Consider the following 26,015-nt stretch of genomic DNA (forward strand, 5'->3'; position numbering starts at 1 on the left):
TTGTATGTTTTCCCTTTTGCCCTATCATGGCCACTTTACCTTCTCAGCTCCCCTCCGGTAACGTTTCATGTCACAGAGCGTTAATATATCTGCGTGCCCTTTTCATAGATACATGCACATGTACAGACCACACACACACACACACGCCCACGCCGCCACTGTGCTGCAGCCCGGTTTGGCCTCCCTCTGCTTCACAGTGCTTCTCCAGCAGCGGAGCTCCCCACCTACGTCTCTTCATGGAAAAGGTCACGCTGGCCACATGACCTGTTATCTGAAGAGGACCTGGTGGATCCCCAAAGCAAGCCAAGCACAATCCAATTACACCCCAGGGAGATACGCCACATTTGCTGAACTCTGCTTGAGTGATATTCTGTTTCTCTTTGGGCACTTGTAAAGATCCACTTACATGTTTATGGTCAGCCAAAACCTAGAATAAACAGATGTCTGACAAGGTTCAAACTCCCGCCGTGTTAGATTGTTACATCTAGGAACACAGGTTTACTGTGAATTAGGATGTCAAGTAAAGGATAGTTTCATCCTGTGGAGGAAACGAGAGAAGTTCACTCATTTGTTAAAAATCCGTTGCAGTTTGACAGTGGACCTCCAGCATCGGCAAGGCTGGGCAGGTCTCGACTTAAATAAACACAAGTTAGCTTGAGGGAAACTGACGACAAAGAGGCTAAAGGTCGAGCTCAGTCGGGTGACTTGGTTAGCTTTGATGCATTCCATTTACTCACAACCTGTACTGCTTGTCTTCACCCCTCCCTCTCCACCATCATTCCCTTCTCTTGTTACTGAAATAAATGATTACTTTCAATGCCACTTCAACTCCTTTTTTTCTGTTCGGCTTGTAAAACGTTAGAAAATTGTTAAAAATCGGACATCTCAATTTTCCAGAGCCTAAAATCACATCATCTTGCTTGTTCTGTCCGACCCTCTGTCCACATAAAGACACTCAATTTACAATGACATAAAAAAGAAGCAAATCCTTCTATTTGAGAATCTGGAAGGAGCTAAACTTTGGCAGCCTTTGCTTAATAAATTACTTAAATGATTAATTTATAAAAAATTGGCCTACAACTGATGATTAATCTGCTGATTATGTTTTTGAATAATTGTCTGGTCTCTAAAATAGAGAAACTGCCAAAGGCCCGGGGTGATGTATTCACATAGTTTGTTTTCTCCACACACTAATCCATAAGCCAAAGGCTTTCAATTTAAAAAATAACTTTTGGTGAACTGGGTTTGTTCCTTCACTGCATGCACTCTTGTCATAATACATTACCTTCCTGATAACACAAACGCGCCTGGAATTTGTCACCTCGCCTCAATCTTTATGACTGTACTTCACATCACTGTCTCCACAGTTTAAAAATGAACAAAACATTCACAAGAACATATTCAGCTCTTGTGCTGACGGCAACTTCAATTCAGTTTTTAAGAAATTCAAATCTACTCTCCAGGTTCTTCCTTCTCCATACAAGGTCTGGAATCCGCAGCTTGACATTAACCATGTAAGAGACGGCGTGTCACCTCGACTACATCAGTGGCCGTCGAGTGCCACAGCGTGTGAAAGCATCCAGAACACCCGATAAATAAAGCTTATCAAACCAGCTCGCAAGATTAGATGCTGCCGGGGCTGAAACCTGCATACCTTGCCTGCAACAAGACCATGTTTGGTGAGCAGTGGTCCACAGAAGATAAACATTAAGCATCGTGGGGCTTTGGTGTACACTGATGATGGCGTGTGAGGTTGAGCAATGAAGCAGGCATGAGAAGCCAAGCTCGCTACGGCGCTTTACTGGTGCGAATCAGTGATCCATTGAGTCACATACTACACTGTGCAAGCGGGGGTGGGGGGTGGGGGGGGGGGGCGCTGCTGTTGCTCAGCATGTGAGAGTCATACCGGCAAGGCTGTTAAACTTTGGCTCTCATAAGGTCTAAGTTTATGGTTACTTTAGTGTTGTTCAGCACAAAGTTGTTTGGTATTTCACATTTAGTAGTTTTGACAAGGGGAACCATGTGAATGTTTCTGAACAGATGGGAAAATACATAAAAGACTTAAAAGTAAACAAAATTAGTCACTTCGTCACCAATAAAGCAGCTAAGATTTTACTTTAATGAAACACTAATCTGGTGACCAGAGAGACTAAACTCTCATATTCATGAATCATGTTGAAAAAGTGCAAGTGATACTTAAGAAATTAGTCATGTTACTCTCTGTTTTGTGTGTTTTCGGGTGAATATCCACACCTGTCCGTAAAAAGCGCGTGTTGTGTGATTGCACCTATCCACGGCTGCTTGTAAATGCGAGTGTGAATGTGTGAGTGTGTGTGTGTGTGAGTGTGGCACAGTCTCCTCAAAACTTGCTGTTCCCCTGCATGCAACACACGTCATTACAGCAAAGATAAAGTGGTGCTGTCTAACCTCCTGTTAATTCACCTGAGTAAATTTAAGTCGCTGCCAGCCTGGATGGCTTCCAAACATTTCCACAACCATTAGGTTCCTCTGGCCATTTCTCTCCCTGTCTCCATGTCTGACTTTTACACAATGCAAGAGACAAGCCTTATTTAGTCTCCTCTGCTTGTGGACAACACAGAATTTAAAACCTCCTTTATTGATTTATTTATCAAACAAAGAGACTGCAAATTGACTAATAATTATTCTCATTTTTGACTCATCTGCTAGTTATTTCTGAGTAAATCAATTCCTTATTAGGTCTGTGAAATGTCACAAAATAGAGTCACAATTCCCCAGACCCCAGGGTGACATCTTAGATTGCTTATTTTGTCTGATAGCTCAACTTTAAGACAAAAATGTTCAGTTTAGTATCAGGAAAAACGCAGAAGAGCAGCAAATCCTCGAATTTGCTGTAGTGAAATCAACAAATGTTGCACTTTTCTGCTTAAAAATAACTTAAACAATGAGTAAATTATCAAAACAGCTGCCTGTAGTTAATAATTTTCTGTTGACCAACTCATTGATTTATTGACTAATCATTTTAGCTCTAAAACAAAGTTACTAGATGCTGTGTGGAGGAATGTATTAGCTGGTAAATGGAAATTAATCAGATAATTCACTATGATTAAAATGATAAAGAACCATCCTCTCTCTTCTAGCTGAAGCAAATACGTTGAGACGTGCAGCGCTGAAACAATATGTCAATTTACTGTTCAGCAACTAGCAACTATGAATCATTTAAGTTTTATTTTATTTAGCAAAAAAATTGCATTTGCTTGTTTCAGCTTCTCAGATGTGAGAATTTGGTGCTTTTCTCTATTTTATATGATTGTAAATGAAGTATATTGGTGTTGGACCGCTGGTCGTACAAAACCAAACATTTTAAGACGTCAGCCTTCCCTCTGAGGGCTTGTCATTATTCAATAATGACCATAATCATTAGCTGCAGTCCTCAGGTCATGTACTGGTACGAAAACAGGCTGTGGAATATTACTACTGCAGCACTGTATTGTAAGGACACAAGGTCAAAAGGTGAGTGGAGCTTAAAACTGAAACTCTGCATTAGGTTTCCAAGAAATCAGTACTTAAGTCTCTACCTCATCTGTGTGGTGCCACAGTAACTCCTTGCATCCATAGTAACCCTCAGCAGTGGACCAAATATGGTATTACATCAGGCTGGGTATGTTTGGCTATTCAGTTACAAAGTGACGAACTGTACACTGAGCCTTAATCAAACCGCTCCAAGAGAAATATCTGATATAATCTCATACACCTTTCTTACATCACTTAGCTGCGGATGTGTGGAGCTCTGAAATAATAGGTCGGATATTTGCATAGAAATACTTCCGCGCCAAAGAAAATCACCTCATGCAAAGAGCAACACCACAAACTTATTTACCAAGAAGGAGATATTATGAATCCAGGTTGTGCAATGTTTACAGAGAAAGAAGAAGAAGAAACTGGGCTGTTATCCAGCATGTTGGAGACGAAATACATTTTCTCCAGAAACTAAATGGATTACCTCACATTTCTGGACGCACAGTATCATTCTCGTGCGTTAAGATGTAATGAAGTTATATGCGCAGAGAGGCATCTCTTGCATGACTGTAATGCAGTGTGTCTGGGTTACAAAGACTTATTGCGTACATGTTGCAGCAGCAGTTGTTAGAACTTGAATTGCTCCCTCAGCTTCAGTGAAAACTAATTCACCCTGGCTCTGAATTCCCTTTACCACTGTGTTTCAGTACTGTGTGGAGTCTGGCTTCATGGTACAATGAACCAGAGCTGGAAACACTTAAGTCTTTTGTCAAGTAACATATGATTATCTTCAATGTAGTCCTGGCTTTGGCGTTATTCAGGAACTACTTATTAGTGATTCATCAACTATGAGGTCCTGCCTTGTTCCTACCCTCATTATTCGGTGTTTGCTGTAGCTCTACACTGTTGTAATGTCTTGAAAAAAGAAAAGGCATTGTTGGTCTGGACATGGCTACAGCACGAGAAAGGTTAGAAATATTAAAAGAAAGACACGAAAAAGTGAAGGACAAATAGATGACAGGTGCACAATTTAGAGAAAGAAAGATATTATAGGCTATAATTAAACTCATGCCTCCACCACACAGCAGGTATAATGTAACACCTAGACATTGCCGTGCAACTTTTACAAGGTAAACACCGGGTAACAGCACAGAAAACGCTTCAATCCCACAAAGGGAGGCACCTAAACAACTACAGGAAGACTACAGGGATGGCATGGGTGACAAAACAAGCTGTGGCGGTTAGAAACCAGCCATCGAGACAGCGGGTTTCGCCCGAATCGGCGCATTAAGACGTCGTTATGGGTCGTTACGGGTCACGGTTCGGCCCAATACAATAAAACAGAGGGAGCAGGTAGGAGCTCGCTGGCGGACACATACCTCCTCTTCGTGGTTGGTGAATTCACTCTGCTCGTTTTCTTTCTCGATTTTGTTGCTATTCATTCTGAGTCGGACTCTCTTATCACTTTCACTTGCACTGTCGTCTTCTTCTTCTTCTTCCTCCTCCTCTTCTCTTCGTCCTTCGTCTCGGTCTCGCTCCTCTCCGGGACCCACAGATGAAAGGAGCTCCCTCCGTCAGACAACAGTCCGCTTGCGGCCGCTGTCCCACTGACCCGAGCTTCCCTCTAGTTTGGCGACATCAATGATAATTAAGGTTTTTTGGTTTTTTTGTTTTTTTGTTTTGAAAGAAAAAAAAAAAAAAAAGAAGAGGAAAAACTCGGCTGTGAGTGGTGTTTCTGTGCTGTCAGATATTCCTCAGCATTCCCTGGAAAGCTTCTCCGGAGGCTCTTGTTGCTGCTCCCCAAATGAAATACAGTAAATGTTCATCCGCAGGCGAACTTCTCTCCCCATCTCTGCGGGAGGGAGGGGTGGAGGGAGGGGTTTAGTTGGGTGGGGTAAAGGGTGGGATGCGTCTGCTGGATTTTGTCAAGTTTTATCAAGTGCTGCAAGAGTGACAGTGGAAAATCAGCTCGCGGGATCAGCTGAGTGTTATTTTAGGCACTGCAACATTCACTAGGTGTGAGAAATAAGCCCACCGACCCCAGCCCACCCCCTCCCACTGCAAAAAAAAAGTCTGATTGGACACCAAAAGAAGATTCAAACTCCAGCCCCTATTTTATTTTATTTGTATTATTATTTATTTAATAGTTTGATTACATGTTTTTCTCATTTTATTTACCAGTGTCTCTTAATGCTGTTTTTGAAGCCATACCTACGCTGTCAGGAACAAAACTCTGGTAGCTTATCATAAAACTTTTTTTTTTTTTTTTTTAGCTTACCAGTTGTCAAATTTAAAGGAATAGCTCCATGTTCTAGGAAATGTGCTTAAATGAGTTAGGTGAAAGGACCAATAGGTGACTGTGAAACTGAAGCCGGTAGCTAATTAGCCTCGCTTAGCTTAAAGGCTGGAATCGGGGGGGAAGCAGCTAAACTCACAGTGATAACAAGACCCCAGGAAGTTAATACTCCTGGCCAAGAAATGATCTTGTACATTACCTACAGAAAAACCACAAAATGTCATTTTTACTCTTCAGTTTTTGTCCAGATTAAACAAGATACAACATGTTAACTAGTGAGCTTTAGAGGTGGCGATAGATTTCTTTTTCTGGCCTGTATTTATGCTAAGCTAAGCTAACCAGCTGCTGGTTCCAGCTTTATTTTTACTGTACAGACATGCAAGTACTAACTGCCATGCAACTCTCAGCAAGTAAATGAATGAACATATTTAACAAAATGTTGAGGTATTTATTTGAATATATTGAGTTTAAGAGAAAGTGATGAATTCTTGCACACTGTCAGCACAAAGTTTAGTAGAAATGCAACATTACCTTGGCAGGCACCTGATGCAATCCATGGGCAATGCATTGCATTTCTAATAATCCTATTCCTAACAGGGTGTGGGAATTCAACACTCTCATTTACATGATTTCAATTTCCTATGCACCTGTCTACTAGGTGTGTATTAGACAGCACTACTCTATTTAATGTTAAATATATATCACATCTGAAAATACTGGAATCAACCATTCAAAGACTCCCCCCTTAAAGCTTAACTCCCCTCAGGTTTCTGTTACTCCTCAAATTATGAAAAAACATTGAGATGACATGACCTGAGTGTCTTGCCCTGAATCAGTTCATAATGATCTGACATTTATGTTATGTTTTTATTTTTGACCCATTTTGCTGCTTTGTTTTTCCCACTTTTACTGTGATAGGCCTAATACAGGTTATGACATCTTAAATTTCCTTTTTTGATTGCATTTTATGGTTTATGTCTCCATACAGGGAAAGTTGATGGAAAGAAGCAGGCTATCTTTTCTTTATTTGGAATCAGTAGCTTTGCATGCTAGGCCTACCTCACATATTATTACACTGCCTTTCATAATCTATTGTAAATTTCCCATACAAATTAGATCCCTTGTGTTTAACAGCTGTATTTAACTGGTTGCTTTCATGGGAATAAACTAAGAAAAGTCATATCTCATCAACAGTTTCCCATGTATGTACGCAGTTAAAAAGTCACTTATTTTTCTATATGTTAACCTGTTTAACCTTTAACCAAGCATTACATACCATCTGTTTCCATCATAAATCTGGCCATCACATGATGTTACCCAAGACGGCATGCACGGTCAGCATAATGCATCATCTGTTAAAGATGCACAGAGCAGGAGACGCAGGCAATTATCAACCCAGCTGTTTATTATATTTCACAGTTTTGTCATTTCAGGCAAATAGTTCCTCTCAGGCATCGCAGACATAGAATATTTCTGTCTAGATTTGCGATGAGCAGGACAGGCTGTGCATGTAAAGAGGTACTGGAGACAGCACCTGTAAATTCCTCAAGATTGGAAAATGATAACAAATTGCGCTAATCCACTGTGAGCTCAGCTAAGACCATTTGATTTACGACCTTTGAGTGAGGAAACAGCCCTAGAGCTATGGAAGTGATGTCTCAACAGCAGTGGAGATGAGCAAACAGTAAAAACTTTACTGGCACACCTATTATTGTCTACAGTGCAGGATGCAAAACAGCCTTAAAAGCAGCGATCAGGTGACAAGGCAGCCTTGAACGCTCCCTCATTTCAAAACATTTATTTTGAGCAACTGCTTCACTTTGTATTTTGCGATGAAAAGTTCAAGAGCTGACAGCAGCTCGGTAGAGGGGACTGTGACTATATGTTGCATGAAATTTATTGCACAGGACAGACTCGCGTTTTGTGACAGCCGGTGCAGAAAACAGAGCGAGTCGTTTTTGCTGAACTTGCACCTCAAAAGCAACAAAAGAAGGAAAACAGTCATCGTGGATCGGTCTTGGAGATTTGTGCTCTTTCTCCTCCCCAATCATGTCTATATCAATTACACTGCATCTGAAGCATGCACAATGAAGAAGGGACATGGCAGATTCTTTTATGCTGATAAGAAGCAGTTCACGATGAAGAGAGAGGGAGGAGGGTCTTGGAGTCTTCGAAGCAGATAAAAATGGAAATGTTCCCCTTGCTGCTCAACACCCCTGTATCAAAGCCTCCTGCTGGAGTCTGGGGAGCAAGGAGGGGGAGGAGAGGTAGGAAGAAGGAGGAAAGGATAGGAGTCGGGCGAGGGGGGGGGGGAGATGTCCCAGCTGTGTTTGACAGGTCTCAGGGCTGAGCTGTGTGGTCTGATGCTTGGAGAGGGAGGGTGGCCGCCCAGAAAAAACACACATATACACACTCAGAGACACACACACACACCAGGGGGGAGGGCGGAAGAGAAGCTAGGAGACAGTCTGGTCACGGTGTCCTGGGTAACATGTCAGCAAGCTTTGACGTGGTCCAGCCTCACATCAAGATATCTCTATGTTATCTAGAGGGCTGCTAGTTTAAGATAATACAACAATGTCGGCTAAACTGGTCGAAGAAGTCTTGTAATTTAGTTTGAACTGATGGAAAGATAAAACAGAGCATGCATGTAAATTTCAAATGATAGAAATACTTCAACATTTTGGGACGTACGTCTCTTCACTTGATGCCTGTAGAGTTTGAAGCCTGCAGCTGGCTAGTTTAGCATACAGATAAACTAGTCTGATTTTGTACAAAGGTAAAAAAAAAAGAATTAACCTATCAGCACAAGAAAGCTCACTTAACATATTATGTATTGTAATGGCCCAAATATACTAAAAGACATCCCAATGTTTTCATCCCATCAGTCATCCCTCAAACACCAAATGCTTCAAAGCGAAACATGAATCCAATTTATGTAGCACATTCAGTTTCATACTCACTCTCTGGTCAGAATTATTTTCTATATAATTTAAGCATTTTAGACTTTTAGACTGTCTCGTCTTCGTGAGCCCCTTATCATCTGTGACACCAACAAATTCCGTTGAACTGAGAAGTTGGAATATCCGATTTCCCAGTCGGAAATCTTACCTGGAATGCCCCCGAAGTCAGATTTACAACTTGAAAAAGTCAGAAGAACCTCATCAACCCTGAACTCAAAATTCAGGATGGCTGCTCTGCACATCAACAGAAGGGAAAACTGTAGTGATATGATGTTTATTAGCACTTCTGTCTCATTTGTGTCTAATAAAATCAGTCGCACATACAGTACTGTTCAATCAACTGGCATTGCTGACAATAACAACAACAAGAAAGCAACAATAACAAGCCTGCAACTTGTGTTGGAAAGCTCTTAACTCTGGTGTGACATCATTCCCACATTTGACTTCTGAGGTAAATGGGAAGCAACATAAGATAACTATATATATATATATATATATATTTTTTTTTTTTTTTTTGCTTCATATTTAGTGTAAAGACATGAGATTAGTATTCATTTTCTCAGCTAACTCTTGGCAAAAAAGCAAATAAGCATATTTGCCAAAATATCAACAATTGCTTTAAAAACCAGAAATCTTTTCTTTTCCCAGATAACAAACATGCCAACGATATTCCAAGAACCTCTGCTAATCAAAGGCAGGACTGAAGATTGAGACACAAATCAGGTTATCCAATATCATTCTCTGGATCACTGACTCATAGCTAAAAGGCCAGCTTGATATGAACACCAAAACAAGAATCTATCATGACACAATGCCGATGTATTGACCAGTGGTGGATCCCTAAGGGAGGACCCCTGTGGTTCTTGCAATCCGCTCAGCTGGTGGTCAGATGACTAAAAGGTGTTGCCTCATCTACACCCTTTCTCTTCGTTCCTGCAACGCGGTAGCATATAAAACTCCTTATCGTTGCATTGGTCATATTAACTTTCAGAGCAAGTTAATATGACCAAAGAGGAAAAAAAGCGGAGGGAGAACATTGTTGCAATCCCTTTAGAGGTCATCCGTAACAAAAAAACAAGCAGGCCTGTATGTAGACCTGACAGCAGCTCTGTGTTTGGCAGAGCAACACATTTCTTCCTTTTGAGTGATGTGTGGTAAGTGGCTCTCATTGGGCTTGGAGCCAGGCCATTCCATTCCTTTGACTTACTGATACGCAGCGTTCCTCACTTATGCTTAGTGCCCTTTGATCTTCCTCTAAGATCACTAATGAGCAATTTGTGGTCAGATTGACCCAACCTAATTGGCCATGAGAGGCTTGGTGCTTTGTTTTAGTTTGTTCAGTCCTTTGCAGTGGCTTCTTTGCAATGAAATGTCTGTTTACTCAACCTCTGTGTGACATAAAAATCACATTACATGACAATATCAGCTACTTTTTTAAGTTTGTTTTTAATCATCTAGGTTGTTCTCTGTCCTTTCCAGCCTTTCAAATGGGGTCTGCACAGCCTGCAGAGTTTTTGGCCATTTGCCGCAGTAATTTCTTCCACATCTTAAGAAGACTGAGAACAACAGCCACGCTAGCAGCTCTTTTAAGTTGTGTGTGTAGCTCTGTTAAACTGGGCAAACACTGCTCACACTGAATATAAGCATGGAAGTCCCAGCTGGTTTTGTCCATTTACAATTCCAATAAAGTTTACTCAAACAAGATGACAGAGTCTTTTTATATACAGTCTATGGTCTTCAACAAAAATAGGGAAAGGCAGCACTACTTTGCGTAACTCTACTGTGGACATTATGTAAAAGGAAAAAAGAATGACATGGAACCAGAGATGTCTGGAAGATACGGACAATAAGGTGTTCAGTTTTATCACAGCAGAGCCACAGCAGTTTCAGTAAAATACTACTTCAGTAATATTAAAACACGCTCACTACAATAATGGATCTTTTGACAGCAGTCACATGGGAAATCAGGCCGAGGAAGTACTAAAACTGCAAGACAGCTGGCTAAAATTTTTGACCAGTTAATCAAATGAAAACCGATCTGGCAGAAATGAGGCCTGATTCTAAAATTAGTTAGTCAACCAACTCTGGGCTAATATCTGAAATCCTACATGCTCACAACAGCAATGCTAGCATGCTGATTTTTAGCAGGAACAGTGTTTATGTTCACCATCCTATCCTTTAGCGTGTTAGCGTGTTAGTGTTCGCTGATAAGCGCACATCACAAATTACAGCTGAGGCCGATGGAAAGGTAATAAGTTGTGCAAGTAACTGGTCATTACTTATTACATTTTTGAACTGATGACAGCACTAGAACAAAAGTCAGTAGATCCGGTTTTTACAGTTCATCTTAAGGGGGAAAATAATGCCTGCACCAAATTCTGTGGCAATCCATCCAGTTGTTTAGTATTTAGTTAAATACATCAATCAAAACCAAAAATGTCAACCTCTTGTGCTACAGGAAAAGCCTTGGGATCAACAAAATCAGATGGATTCATCCTATGGGGATGAAGAATGTCTCCACTATTCATAGCATTCACCCAGCAGTTGTTGACATATTTCAATGTGGACTAAAGTGATGGACCAGCCAACCAGCATTTTCCATCTCTGAAGTTGAGTTCATATCAGTGCACACATTATGCCCTGCTTACTATCACTCACCAAATACCCACAGGAAGAAATGCAAGCCTGTGTCAGAAAATAATCCCTCGAGAAAGTGTCATTTTACAAACACTGTTCAGGGTACCTTTGTTAGCTGGAGCTGCAGTTATTTGCAGGTTAGTTTAACATTTCAATAGGGTGAAAAAATCAAATGAATGAGTCAAGGATCTAGAAAAATTTGGGTTGGAGAAAAATTTGCTCTATCATGAGTTCCGGTTGTTTTTCGTCATATTGTCTCCGCTGGACAGGCTGAAAGAACGAGAATGCAAGAGCTCTTGTGATTAAGTAGGTTGCATTACTGAGTAGTGAGGTAGAACATGTGTTTATCCACAAGGGCATGGACGGGGTCGTCATGAGCCGACATGTCTTAAATGTGACAAGCCACGAAAAAGAAATCTGCTCTGAACAAAAACAAGATCATGACTCATCAAACCACCTTTATTTCCTTTCATACATGGAAAACCCTGCAGTTGTGTCAAGGTACAGAAACACAAAAAGAGGCACAATCTGTGTCAGTAGACTGTTAGCTTTCATGATTCAGTGGGCAGAGGAAGGGTTGAGTAGAGAGCAGGGGCCACACTAAGTATGTCTCCTAGGCTTGAATTCCCAAATGTTGACACAGGTCTATGTAATGGACCATTATGTTCCCTTTGAATGCTGCTGACTGGGGCCTAGAATGTCTTAAAGCAGGTCAAAGGGAAGCACGTAAAGTTATATCTTCTCTTTTGTTGTGCAGTGGAACCAATAAAAGGTTAAACTAAAACCCGGCTCCTGAAGTCTTTGTCTTTCCCATCGCCTTTAATCTTTATTGAGCGCTGTGTATATGTGGAGAAAAATTGCTGTTCAACTGCTTTCTGCAGTTTGCAGTGAGCTACAGAACTCTGGACTCCGACCTTTACCTACAGTGAATTTTTAAATCTTCTTACATAAGTTTTACTCTGATTCATATTTTTTCTTTTTTTCTTTTTTTCTTTTTTTTTTACCACAGTTTGTAATTTTCCTGTCAAGTTTTTGTTAGGTTAGCATTTTTGTATTGTTGTGAGTCATTACCAATGGGGGAGATGCACACAACCAAGCTAAGAGGAAAACTTGAATTAACAAATGGCACGTGTGATCAGTAAAATCCGTAGCGTAGGTGTGTGAACGAGTGAAGAAGTGTGTGAGTGCAATGTTGTGTGACGCAGCAACACAAACCCAACACCAACCAAAACCAAATGAGTGCCTCGGGGAGGAGAGAGAACCAGAGCTGAGCCACAAGACAGATTTTAAAAGGAGCACTAGCACACAGGACCCAGGTGCTGCCACCCTGCTGATGACCCTCTGCCACACCCACCTGCAGCACCTGCAAAGAAAGCAGCCACGCAAGCCAAGTAACAGGTGCACGGGGCTGAGAGGGTCGTCACAAAATGTTTATTTTGCAGGAAAAGTTAACTCCGATAAGTGTTGCGGTTGGCTTACAGCGTGTAAATCTATGAAAATGTGCGCATGCAAACATATCCGTGCGTACCGCATTCATGCTGTCCATGCATGTGTTTGTATGGTGTTCTTTATTTATTTTACATGTTTGTGTCTTCTGTCTTTTGAACTGCATAAAGTTTTACTATATGCTATATGAGCTTCTCTATATGCTCATACGGCATCTTTAGTTTAGCATGCAAACTTTTGCTAATTAGAAACATAAAGTGTGGTTGTGGATAACACAACAGGAAGCATTTTGTCATAAACTAAATATTAGACTAATTGAAATTTGAATTTGGATGTCTGTTCCAATTGTTGTGGCAATCTATCTGACAGTTGCTGAAATATTTTAGTCTGGGCCAGAGTGCTGGGCAAACCGACCATCCAACATTGCCGTACACAGAGCCGTGCTGCTGGCTCGGCTAAAAAGGCATGCCATCCAGTGGTTCTGGGTCCCTGTTGTGATGAAATTAATTATTTCTGTGGGATTGCAATGGAAATCACTGTGGCCTATAGGTCACATTTGACTTTTCAAAGGTGGAGTGGACCTGGCTGCAAAGGTCAGCTGTCAGAAAGCCTTTATCCTCCAAAACCAACTGGTGGCCTGTTTGAACATGACTGACTGCAGTGGACCACACCAAGACTTGAACTCCATGGTCTGCTGAAAATAGAGACCATAACAGTGAATTGAAGAGGAAGAACTGATGTTGTTTTATTTTATTTTATTTTTTTGTAGCAAAATGTCATAGTTTGATGGTCAAAGAAAACCCTGAGTTTCTCTCACATTTTTACACAACCTTCTCGGTATGCAGAGTTGAATAACAAACTCAAATCTCATGCTTCTCTCTTTGTTTATGATAAGATTTTATTGACTTGTCAGAGAATGCTGCATATTGTAGCTAAGGCCAAATATTGACTTGAGATAATCCTATGAAAAGAAAAGCAAATACCACTGTGATGTGCAAAAGTCTGCTTTAACAAATGAGTGGAAGCTGGATAATTCAGTTTCCCAACAGTACAGTAAGGGAGAGGTATAAATAACTGCTTCCAAATATAGATCAACATTTGAACTTCCTCTCAAATTCCTGCCATGAGTTGCTATCATCATAGCCATTTCGCCTCTGTAAAAACCCTCCACAGATTAAAAGGCCACACTTGCCCCCCATGAGGTCCTTGTCACTCTGCACATCCGTGCAACTGTGCCCAGCATCTGTCTTCCTTGTCATATTAAAGTAAACTGACGCTTTGGCAACACCCCAAAATAAAAATGATGGTAGTGGAAAAAAACAGAAGAAGTGAGAACAGAGAGGAGCCTAGACGTGGCCCCGGCTGCACTCCACTGCTGAAATAATTAGCCCCTGGTTGATGTGGGCTTCTCGTGGGACTCCACCATGACATGTTCAAATGAGTATTGGCAGTGTGCGACACCAGCTGTGGGCCTCCTACAGGGAGCTGCTGTACTGTGCAGCGCCCTTCCCATCCAGCCTGACACAAACCCTTTAAAGTCTGAAGAGCAGGAGCCGCAGCCTTGAGCTTGTTTTACAGCTAGAAGTGGTCACCGGAAAACAACTGTAAAATGTCACATCTGAACTTTTTATGTCAGGGGTTTCAGGGAGTCTATGTGCTACTTAACCTCTGCCACATACACACACACACACACACACACACATCCATCCATCCATCCACACCCAAAACTGTGAGTCTGTGGCACAGATGGGAGCACAACCCAAGGGGCTTAGATACGAGGAGGGGGGCGCCAGGCATTATTCAGACCCATCCTGCAGTAGAAATGCAAGTTTCAACCACACCCATGTCAATTACAATAACCAATGCCCTGTGTGGAATTCCCACTGTACCCACGGCACCAATTTGGCAACCCCCTGGTGGGAGGGCGCAGGACTGGCAACCCAACAAATCCAAGATGGGGACTACCACACCTAGAGATATCTTTTTAGGCATCACTTCTGCTGCAATTGCACTTTATAAATGGTGAATCGATGCACGTGTTATTTGTAGCAACTATTTCAGCTCCAAGAACTTGATTTTATCACTATTTTTAGCACAATATATATATTTATAGTTACATTATTAATAAGTAACATTTCAGTTTTATATTTGATGAGACAAAGCCTTCAGAGCAGACAGTACAGTTGCTCAATAGTCCCTCCTTGTGGTCATAAAATATAGAAAATGATAAACCAACAGACTACAAGCTTAAATGCAATCTTTATTAGTATTGCAGTATTTATGTATCTTTATTGGAACATTTATAAATATAGATGAATATAATTAATTAACATAAAAATGGCACTGGAAATGTATCATTTCAAGACCAAAATATATCATAAAAAGTCAGAATATTGATCTGAAAGCAAAAGTGCAAAACCAGAAACTGTCGGATATGTTCAAGAATGATGGCGTTCCTCACATGCAGGAGGAAATGTAGAGTGTGGTGGTCGTTTTCAATCCTCTATCTTGTCAGACAGGAAACAGCATTAGAGTGTAAGTGCAAGTGGAGGGAAATGTGTGTTTCTGGTGTCTGTGTGTGCAGATGCTTTGGGTTGCAGGAGGCCTCGTTCCTCCATGTCAGTTTCTCACAGGCGTGCTGCTGCCCTTCGTCGTCTTCTTCAGGTGGTGGTAGTTGGGCAGAATCTTCATGAGGAAGTCGAGCTGCAGAGTCTGAGGCTGCAAGATAAAAATCCATCCCACGGTTACACGAATCTGCGCACACGCCAGCAAAAAACTCCCGCGACATGCAGGCATAAACAAGCATCGGCCGAGAACTGACCTGCGGCTTCTCACTCTGCACACGCCTGATGCAATTTGAACCGTACACAACCGTGTTCTCGGGCACGGCCTCGCAGGTGTTGATCTGGCAGCACGCGCCAATGATGCAGCCGCTGGTCAGAATCACATTTCTCCCGAGATCAGCTGGGATTTAACATTAGAAAAAAAGGACACTGATCAGCTGTCAGAGTTTTTGCCATGCTGTTTATACTGCAGCATCTACCCCTTTCATGCCTCTGGGTAATTTAGACCATTGTGTGCAATGTTTGCAAATCAATGAGCAGGACTGCTTAAGAGCAATATTATATTTTTATATCATTTTTGCATAAATTTGATGATGTAACTTCATTTGTATTACAGTATTAAATTTGCTCTATTTACTAATAACAACCATTAGTGACTGGTTATTTTATCATTTTCCATATAATCTACTATATCATGATATACTGTATATCAATACTGAACTATAACATTATTTACTCATGTTGCACACACCTGGAGGAATGTAGTGAAGTGATTACAGAACTCACCCTTGGACTCAATCACATTATTGTCTCCAATTTTTAGAGCTTGAGAGACTGCGGCAGAAACATTAAGGATTTAAATATATAAATTAGCAATTTCAAATAATTAGACTACAGTCTGATGGATATAGAATTTCTGAGACTAAAACTTGTATCAATATTTTTGAGTAGGGCATTTTAGAGTGGAAAAATAATCCTGTCAGTGCTCTCTGGTGGAGAAACTATGTCAAGGCAACACTTTCTAAATAACTGCAAACAAAACCCGCAGAAACACTTTGGTTTTTCTACAGGGATTTTTTTTTTTTTTTTTTTTTTCAAATAAACATAAACACAAATTCAGACAAGAGATGTTTTTGATATATCTGTGATAAGCTACTCTCAGCTATAGTTCTTTGAATTGCAAAGGATACCACATCCAACTTCGAATACATTATTGGTCCCAATAGTCATGGTCTTTGGCTCAACTCCCTCTGTGTCTGGCATGATATTCTCTGGATAACTATGGAAAAAAAACACATAAGATATAATTAAGTGAAACTGTAATGATCACATAGGGAAATGATAATAAGACTGGTAACACACACACACACACACACACACTACCTACCTGTTAATAATAAGAGCCTGCTCTTCTATTAGATTCCCCTCTCCAATGACAATAGGCCCTGCCTCTGCTATGATCCTTGCTTTCGGGTGGACAACAGTTCTAGCACCTGTAAAAATGTGGAAAATATTGTTGTTGTTTTTTGGACAGTCTTCTCTCATATGTTAGAGCAGCAGGTTACAAAAAAAAAAAAAAATAGATTCATAAATAACTAGTGAAATTAAAGTTCTCACCAATGGTCACATCTCCTCTTATTTCGCTCTCAACACACACAACAGCCCCAGCTGCAATTTTAGCACTGCAAGAGCAAATAGCAAGTGCAGAACATATTCACATCAGTGATGCACTGTAGACACGAAATGCAAACATTATAACGAACAGCAGGTAACATGCTGCCATCACTAGCCTGCTGCATGGTCAGTCATTACAGAATCTCAATAATAACTGAGTACACGACCTAGAAAAATGGGTGTCGCCATCAGTGATTCTGCAGGATCATTAAAAAAGGAAACCACATTTTTATGTCCTGAAAGGCAACACGGTTCAAAAAAAAACCTCTTTCATATAAAAGGTGAACCCTGATCAAATGTAATCTTGTACCTTTTCTGTGCCATGATTTGCTTGCTGGCGTCTGACATCCTTGCGATGAGGAGTTCATTTATCGACAGTCGATTGTTAATCCTAGTTCGGGGTTGGAACTGTGGTTTGATTGCGTTTGTCTGAGAACATCAGCCTGAAACTTTACTGCCATCTACTGGTAATTGAAAATAATAATACAAATAAAAAATATTCCTTTTCAGAAGGCTACTCTCATTGCAGTATCACCTCATGGCCTGCAGGGTGCAACAAAAACCAAAGAGTGGGAGCAGATTGAGCTGTAGAATAATCCGGTTAAATCTATAGTCTGTGGAGGAAACACTGATGTATCACTGCTGAACATCATCTATCTATGTACTCTCTGGAGGCTGAAGTTTATTTTCTTGTAGTGATTTTCAGATGACCTGTGTATGGCAACCTAAAAGAGAAAAACACAGATTTTTTTTCTCAGCAGCTGAATGTGGCTTCATGAAGTCCTAACACCGGCGCATCTTCTGTGAAGTGAGATTTGGATTCTGCCAAGCCAGCTGGAATTCACCATGACAAAATCGGAAATTACATATCCCTTGTTTTCAGAATAAATCTAAGGCTATAGGTTACATTAGGGCAAATGGAAAAAAAAAAACAAAAACCATACTGCCAATCATACTCCCTAATCCCACTCATAACAGATTGTGTCTTCAATATGTTTTCTTCATCAAGTTGTCATTTTCTCTTCAAGACATGGCGAAGTGCTTTTAAATGTATCTGTGTTTCATTGGCTAGACAAATACCAATATCAAGAAGACCTCGACTGAGGAATGAGAAGTGAATAGGTCCCCAGCAGGTCATTTTTGCTCCAGCTCATTCAGCGGGTTCATCTAAAACATATCAAAACGTACTCTTTCAGACTCCAAGGGATGAGACATTGGTAGCAGTAAATCCGTAGTTTTAAAATAATTCATACAGGTGAACAAGGCTAGACTGGCACAAATGTAACCTAATGATGACACAGTGATGACAACTGTGAGAAATACACCCACATTTCCTACATATGCACTGGATTAGCAAGGTACTGGATGTCATTCTTTACCACACTGAAGTCTTTAAGAGAAATATCACCAAATAATCACCTGAAATAACAACCTTTGGTTTGTTACCTTACAACAGCAGTGAGCTTAGTTTTGAAATGTTGCATAATGTTAAAAAGGCATTAGGTGAAGGTTGAGATGTATTTATTTATTTTTGTTTCTTTGTCCTGCTGTGCAGTTTTGCAATTGACCTCTATTTGTCATGCAGGTGCAGTACATGTCTAAAATGTATATAGTAAAGCAGTTTAGACCAATGCACATGAGAAATAAAATTGTGAAAAGGTAACAACACAATAAAACATTTAAAAAGAAAGAAAGAAAGAAAGGTTGGGAAAGAAAATAAAGATGTATTTAGTGTTTGTGCAAATTTTTTTGCGACTTTTATTGTTTAAATCGCTACCGGAAGTAGTGAGTGTGATTCTGTCTAACTTGACGTCGGTGAGTTTTGAAGGAGGGCGACTCGTCTCATCGACTGTCGGAACATGAAGTGAGGAGGGGACGGGAGCACCTGAGCCCGGGGCCACGAGTTACACTGTAGCCAGTGTCAGCATCGACCACGGTCCATCAGAAGACTTAAAAAAAAACCCGAATGTACTCTTAATATGTAGGAAAAAAAATCCCACTCGGCTAAAGCATTGGTTTTATGTGCTGTCTTTTGTGAATGGGAGTGAAGAAGTGCGGCTGGCGGCTGAATGTCCGTGCGTTCCGCTTGTTTGAACTTTGTGTAAATATGTAACCGGGACGAAGGAGTTGTGACATGGAGCAGTCGGCTACTCTCGACATAGAGACGCTGAAGGTGAGTTTACAACCAATTTGACACCATTTTAAATGGAAACGGTCGAGTTTATGGGTGGAGTGGGTGAGAAATTGGCACTGAAATCAGGTTTAGCAACAGTAAAGTGAGTTTTTCAGAAGTGTGGGTGTAACTGTTCATTTTACCTAGATATTGTGTTGTTTTTTTTTTTCTTCTGCTCAAAAATCAAGTTTCTGTCTGCAACAGGTGCTTCAGTTTGAAATCCCAGCTAATGAAAGATGAATGGAAACTGTCCGCTGGCTCTTTCGGTCTTGCAGTGGTTGCATTTCTCTTCAGGCGCGAATATGATGATGATGAATAACCAGTGGCCGCGGCTCACACACCTCAGGAGGCCTGCCTGGAGTCCTGTGTCTCCCTCTTGCAGTATACCTCATGTTCTATGCATTCTCTCTCTTCAAGAAAAACAGTAATGTGACAGCCAATGAATATTCTGCCTGCATGCTTTCTCATTATCATTCCAGTCTAGCAGGGGAGGCAGTAACCTCTGGGTACAGTGTGTGCATCTTGTCTCTGTGCTGCAGTGCAAAAAAAAAAAAACACCAGCTCAGTGTCAGAAACTCAAACAGCAGAGCTTCTGTTTGGCCGGGAACTCAACTCCATCCATTGGTCCGCTACGCACAAACACACACACTCATACACACATAGCTCTGGGCTCAGTGGTTGGGTCAAGCGTATCAGTCAAGAAATCACTCCTGCTCACGCTGGCTCTGAGCTGATCCAGCACTTCCTGCGTAGACTAACTTGCAGACTTGTCACTTTCTGCTAATTTCCAGTTTAATGTGAGTCATATGCTTTTCTTGAATCTAGGAAGGTGACTTTAAAGAGTGAGAATCAGCGGTTTTCTCCATTTAAATCAGACGCTTTGTTTAGGATGCTTTGTGACAGTGTTTTTCCTGATAGTGCTGTGTTCACGCTGGCACTTCCCCTGTGCGTTCGACTGATGAATGCAAATGACGCCTATGGGGTGCTGTCCAAAATGGCCCTGTTGGCTCTCTAAGGATTTGCTAGGGATTAGCAAGGAAAGCTAGTGCGCTGTGGAGAAGTGTCTGTCTGTTTACATCAGCAGTTTGTCATCCCCCCCCCCCACCCTGCCAGAGCAATCATCAACACTGAGGAGGGAACTGACAGAGCTGCAAACATCTGAGACTCAACAAAACCACATCTCGACATTAATAAATGATGCAAAGGTCAGAGGTGCAGAATGCCAATGAGGTTTGTTGCACACTTTTGTGTTGCAAAAGTACAAATATGTTTCATGAAAGTGTCCTCAAAAGCGGCGCGGCGTGTAACAGCAAAAGGAAATTCTCTCTGAAAACTCCCTTCAAACGCCCTGTGATGTTTGGGCTTTGTTGGCTGTGTGCTCTGATTGAACAGCTCCGACCTTTCGTTGTGCCGGACTTATTGAAGATCTTTGATCCCTGCCGCTCTCATACTTACAGCGGAGTTACCTTGTTGCTTTCAGTTGGAGCAAGTGCTCTGCCATCCATCCATAAAGAAAGGGCAACCACAACTACAAAAGATGAAGACATTGACGAGCTCCGCCGATATTGTTTCTCCACCAGAGATGATGGAGCCACAAAAATCGGATTTCACATCCGAGTGGAGCGACGTATCGACAGCGGCGGCGTCACCCACATGCTTGATTGTCACGTCGACAAAATGTGAAATGGTTACATCAATGCATTGAGTTGCACGTTTGAGAAATTTCATTGGCTTTCCCAGTTACAGTGGTGCATTCAGGCCTCTCTGTCTCTTTGATTGGGCTTTCTGTCAAACTAAGAAGCCCACAGAACCTAAATAAATAGGTGCTTTAATATGGCTTGTCAGACTTGTAGCATGATTGTGTCCATTAGTTTCCCCTGCTGCTGCCTCAGCGATTGTGCACTGTTCACATGTGAATGGATGAGTACAAGCTTTACAGTCATTAGTGCATCTCAAATGTTTTTTTACCTCCAGCTGAGGCGGGCCTGCGGGACTCCCCGTGCCACTGCTGAGTGAGAGAGTGCTTGCCGATTTGCTGATTAACATTATCAAGCATTAATAACGTCTCATTTTCTTTCATTAGGGGCTTCTCAGCTGCATTTTGCTGCCTCTGCAGCATGTCACTGTTTGATCAAAACAGCATGTAGAATATCACCCTCTACGCTAATTGGTGAAGATGAGGCGTGCTGGCAGTGGGTAGGGACTACTGGGTAATTGCTGGCTTTGGCTGGATCCAGCTGTAACGTCTGTAGTCAAAGCTCTAAGGACCCCCACCCCTAACCCCCCCAAAGCAAAAATGAAAGTGACAGATAACTTCAAAGCGATTGATGGAGTACATAGAGAGTATATAGAAAGATAAATATGGTCATGCAACAAATCCACAAGGACTTTTCCAGCTCAGTGCTCAGTTTTTATAGCTTATTGTACCTTAGAGAAGCAAGTTGCCGTGTAGGTGTTTGGTTTCTATTAATAAAAACTACATGTAATCATGACTGTAGGTGGTAAACCATCCGTAGCATTGAGTAGATTTCAGACCCATCTGTTCACGATAATCTATTGACACAAGAAACAGGGTGACAGACGACTCACTGGCCACGGTTCTTTCGCTCAGTGCTCGGGAGTTTCACTTCTTCCACTAGCTTGTGAATCTTTGAGTTTTTGCAGAGGACAGTCATTGGGCTGGACCACGGTACCTAATTGTGATCCCTAACTATGAAGCCAGCTTCATCATAGAGGATACATTTTCTATTATCAGATTGTTGAGAGGTGACTGGTTGCTGTAGCTATATAGAAATCTTACTTTTTTTTTTTTAATTGCAACATCAGTAAATTATGGAAGGTCAGCAAGAGATTTACTCGTAGGTTTCTTATGAAGCCCCAGACAGTCGTTAAGTGTCCATCTGTCCCTGCAGTGACCTCTCACTGAACACTGCTCCTATTTTCTAATGAATATCACAACTGTTTCCATAATTGTTGCTTTAAAAGTGCAAAGTTATTAATAGCAGAGTTTTGGAGTGGCTTTACCTGAAATGTGGACAACAAAATTTCAGTACCTGCGCAGTTTTATAATGCTTTTGCATGTTAAGAGGTAACTGTCAGGCCTCCTACAGCTGACAAAGTGATAAATGGGACTCAACATAGTGTGACGTGCCTACACAGTTTGCTTTGTAATCAATGCTTTGTTTCTTAAAAGTCAAAGTAGTTTCTCACAGCCGCTGCAGTTGGACATCTTGATCAGTCCGGTCCGGCGTGCTTGTGAGAGTCAGCTGTGACCAGCATGCTGAAATGACAGATTGACAAAACGCCAGCCGCTATGCACTCCTCCATTTGCTCCGTGAATAACCGAGCTTTAGGAGGCATGACTCGAGCAGGGTAATATATGCATTAAAACTCTTGCAAAGAAATCACAGGATCCACTAGTGTTGGGAACAGTGGGTTGCCATAGAAATTACAAGTGCTGAAGTTTCCCCTAGCAACAGTGGTTTGAAAATAGACCAAATCTGTCCAGCAGTGGCATGGCTGTAGGCTAGTAGATTGGTTTTAAACTCCTTTTTCTGAATGTTTATATAAGTTTAGTTTCGCTTCGATTCCAGTTAAGTGTGAGGACGTTCGATCTTGTCTGCTCAGTGGTATCTCAGTTTATGGTTTTACTACATGTTGTGTGTAAAGCACTTTCCTACGTTGTGGGAAGTTGCAGTTGTGAAGAAGTCCTCTGTGACACTGCATTGAGAGTTTGTATTCAGCCTCTGTGTAAGCACCTCTCATAATGCTCTTGTCCCTCAGCTGTATCGCCGGTTAAATTGGAATCACTGACATTTCTAGGCCACTGATATGGGTCATTTGTATTTTGCTGCAAAGTCACAACATCCATTTGTAAGACATCTGCCACCACTTGCAGATGTGACCTAAACAGTTTGTCCAAGCAAACAGTCACTTAAGGAGTGGATGAAGTTGTGAGGCAGTGATGAAGCTGTGGAGACTCTTGGCCAGTTAAGAGATTGTCCAGTTATTCATGCTCTTCCCAGCAATAGTGTCAATAATGGAAAGGATTTGGAAATCAAGGCTCCAGTGCACTGTCCAAATATTATGTTTTTGTGTGTTTGTAAAATTTGAAACAACTGAATAATGGGCCAGTGAAATACTTGACTTGAGTAAAATGCTTACTACCAAAATTTTGTTGATGTTATTCTTTTCAAAAAAGGTCCTCACACTTTGACTGGTCACAGTGATTGTAATAATTATTTGCATCATCAGTTAAAAAAATGACTAAATGAAGAATTGTTTTGTCTATAAAATGTCAGAAAACAGTGAATAATGCCGGTTATCTTCCAGAACCAAAGATGACACACTGCAGTTGCTTATTTTGTCTAATTTACAGCCCAAACCCAAAGAAAAATCCACTTTACTCTCTCATATGACAGAAATTCATCACATGTGCATTTTTTTGTTGATCGACTAATAGATTAATCAAGACAGTGTTCCAGCTCTATTATGGATCTAGAGCTGCGAGGATTAGTCATGTAATCAATTAATCAAGCAACATAAAATTAATCTGCAACTGTTAGGATTCATTTAAGTCGTTTTTCATCCAGAAATGTCAACCATCATCCAGTTCCACCTCCTCAAACATGAAAATCTGCCACTTCTCTTGATTTTACATGATAGTAAATTAAATGCTTTTATTATTTGTCACATTTGATTATGTCTCCTTGGGCTGTAGAACATCACATTTTACAGTTTGAGTGATTAATTGAGAATATAATTGGTAGATTAATCACTCATGAAAATAATGTGGTTGCAGCCACAAAGTAAAACCTCCTGTAATTGGCAAGTGTCTGAAAATGCAGGTGTTTCTATGAATTCCTGGAAAGCTTGAAGGGCACATGCCTATTTCTGGCACCAGACTTTTACCAGCGGATACACCGCACACTGCCTCATACACACAGTCATAACATTTTTTACAAAACTGGATTCAGTGTCTGTGGTTCTATAATCACTAAAATCTATCAGCTGCCGGCCCTCGACAGAGATTGATTCATTGCCACAATAATAAATACCACCACAGGCTGGGATTCTGTGTCCTGGCTCTTAATTAAACCTCAGTGAAGTAATTTAGGTCCTCCTGTGCAAAAGTCTTTAGCTTTCCGAACTCAAGAGTCTTTGCTTGCTCTGCCACAGTTAATGAGAACCTGTCATGAAAACATACAATTTAATGATACCTGCCATCAGCGTCCTATGCTAATGACTATGCTAATGCTGAGTGTGAATAAAGCATGTGGGACATAGATTCTGACTAGAGTTATGGGTACATTACACTTCTGGTGTCCCTCTGGGGAAAACTGTGCTCAGGTGTGTCAATTATGGGCATGTGTTTCTTGCAATTAAAGCATTTTATACTGACATTATGAATTAATATTTGCTCCTGTGCAAGTATTCAAAACTTTAAAAGAAATTCTTTACATAGTTTGACAAAATAAAACATTCTGCTGCTGCTGCTGGACATTTTATCTCGGTTTGTACGAGCAGGCACTTTGCTTTATTCATTATCTGCGCAAGAGGAGTGGGATGGCAGGCTGCCTCAGTGCGAATCCATCCCAACAACAGCTGAGCAGAACAGTTCAGAGCTCAGCCAGCCCCTGCAACCTGTGATGAGCAGTTTCACACTGTCAGCTCGCGGTCACGATCGGCTGGAGAACAGCAACTGCTCGCCCTCGCCTGGACAACCTGCACTTGACAGACATCATCCTCTCTGATCTCAGATCAGAGCTTGCATGTAGCAGCTTCTCAGTGGCTGGCAGGCACTCAGTTTCTCAGCCAGAGTGGAGAGCATTTTCTGGCATCTCATAATTCACCTCATGTTTTCATGACTCCACTATAGTGGAAGAAAAGCAGCCTAAATTTGTTCATAATGTGAAATTTCAGAGGTGAAGCCTGTCCTGGACTGACTGCCATGACAACCCTCTTTAACAGTTTCACATCTTCATGTGGACACGGGTCCATAAAGCCTGCTCGGCGTGCTGCGTGCTGTGTGAAATAGTTTCCTGTGAAACGCTGATGGGCAGTAACATTATAGAGATCTCCAGCTGAGGGGAGCAGTGAGCAGGTGGGCTGCAGGAAGCCGTCAGTCATGGTCACTTTCTTTGTGGACACAGAGATCCAGTTTGACAGAATGGCAACAAGTAATTAGGATTGAAAACAAAGCTGTGACATGTTATTAAATCCATACAAATGAATGTTCATTGTAAAATGGATAACTATGATTAACTCATAATATCTAGATTTAGTTTTCTGTTTGATTTAACAAGGAAATGAAAAACTGCTGTGTAGGAGTTTTTCCACCTCCGGGCCTCTTATTCCCAAAACTGATCACTAACTTGTCAGACTGAATCTTGACTGGTGATTCCTCTTTCCTGCACTGGAATGAAACACAATGGGCTCTCTCATTTGGTATCTCTCTAGATAAAATAAAGTTAGCCAAATGACCTTGTCTTTAATGCACACAGCTTGATGGATTACCCTGCTACTGGTTCAGCTTCTTAAAGTATGTCGGCCCAGGTATGTGATCACTAAAGTTACAGACAACGTAATTGTTTTCTCAAAATATGTGTATTACAAATTGAAATCTTCCTGCACTCCATTTGATTAGCAAGCATGGGTGTTTCAGGCTGTGTCCATCTTACAGTACAGCACCTTTTTGTTCTGTATGTGGTAGCACCACTTTTCAAAAATTGTACAGTAACACAGTCATGCATGACCTCACTCAG

At 41.2% G+C, this 26,015-nt stretch overlaps 3 protein-coding genes across 10 annotated transcripts in view; 1 reads left to right on the forward strand and 2 right to left on the reverse strand.

Annotated features, from left to right (window-relative positions):
* LOC139606770 (RNA-binding protein with multiple splicing-like) overlaps positions 1-5,322 on the reverse strand; it is a 34,864-nt gene extending 29,542 nt beyond the window's left edge. For 4 of the 8 annotated variants that reach the window (XR_011684685.1, XR_011684686.1, XM_071459115.1 and 1 more), the window contains exon 1: positions 4,878-5,322. Coding sequence is in view for 4 of the 8 variants with exons in the window: in XM_071459115.1 (XP_071315216.1) it covers positions 4,878-4,940 (63 nt within the window). In the remaining 4 variants the exon portion in view is untranslated. The remainder of the gene's footprint in view (positions 1-4,877) is intronic. The other 4 variants (XR_011684684.1, XR_011684683.1, XM_071459113.1 and 1 more) reach the window with 1 other exon arrangement.
* A 9,758-nt stretch (positions 5,323-15,080) lies between these two features.
* On the reverse strand, positions 15,081-17,531 carry LOC139606842 (dynactin subunit 6-like). Its single transcript, XM_071459220.1, has 7 exons — positions 17,389-17,531; positions 17,022-17,086; positions 16,792-16,897; positions 16,595-16,683; positions 16,191-16,238; positions 15,662-15,804; positions 15,081-15,558 (listed from the first exon to the last, which is right to left on the reverse strand). Exons 1-7 carry the CDS (start codon positions 17,424-17,426, stop codon positions 15,460-15,462), a joined length of 588 nt encoding a protein of 195 aa, XP_071315321.1. The 5' UTR covers positions 17,427-17,531; the 3' UTR covers positions 15,081-15,459.
* A 1,340-nt stretch (positions 17,532-18,871) lies between these two features.
* Positions 18,872-26,015, forward strand: part of LOC139606793 (zeta-sarcoglycan-like) — a 34,428-nt gene continuing 27,284 nt past the window's right edge. Inside the window, exon 1 of the mRNA XM_071459145.1 lies at positions 18,872-19,251. Within this exon, the coding sequence (XP_071315246.1) occupies positions 19,213-19,251 (39 nt within the window). The 5' untranslated portion in view covers positions 18,872-19,212. The remainder of the gene's footprint in view (positions 19,252-26,015) is intronic.

This window comes from Trachinotus anak, unplaced genomic scaffold, assembly GCF_046630095.1.
Source record: "Trachinotus anak isolate AG129_WGS33_773 ecotype Australia unplaced genomic scaffold, CSIRO_AGI_Tana_v1 ptg000023l, whole genome shotgun sequence".
Lineage (NCBI taxonomy): Eukaryota > Metazoa > Chordata > Actinopteri > Carangiformes > Carangidae > Trachinotus > Trachinotus anak.

Coding starts and splice junctions, on each gene's coding strand:
- LOC139606842 (XM_071459220.1), bottom strand. CDS start 17,426: ATGTCAGACGCCAGCAAGCAAATCATGGCACAGAAAAG. Junction 17,087..17,388: donor CAAATCATGGCACAGAAAAG/GTACAAGATTAC, acceptor TTGCTCTTGCAG/TGCTAAAATTGCAGCTGGGG. Junction 15,805..16,190: donor TAATGTGATTGAGTCCAAGG/GTGAGTTCTGTA, acceptor GTTAAATCCCAG/CTGATCTCGGGAGAAATGTG.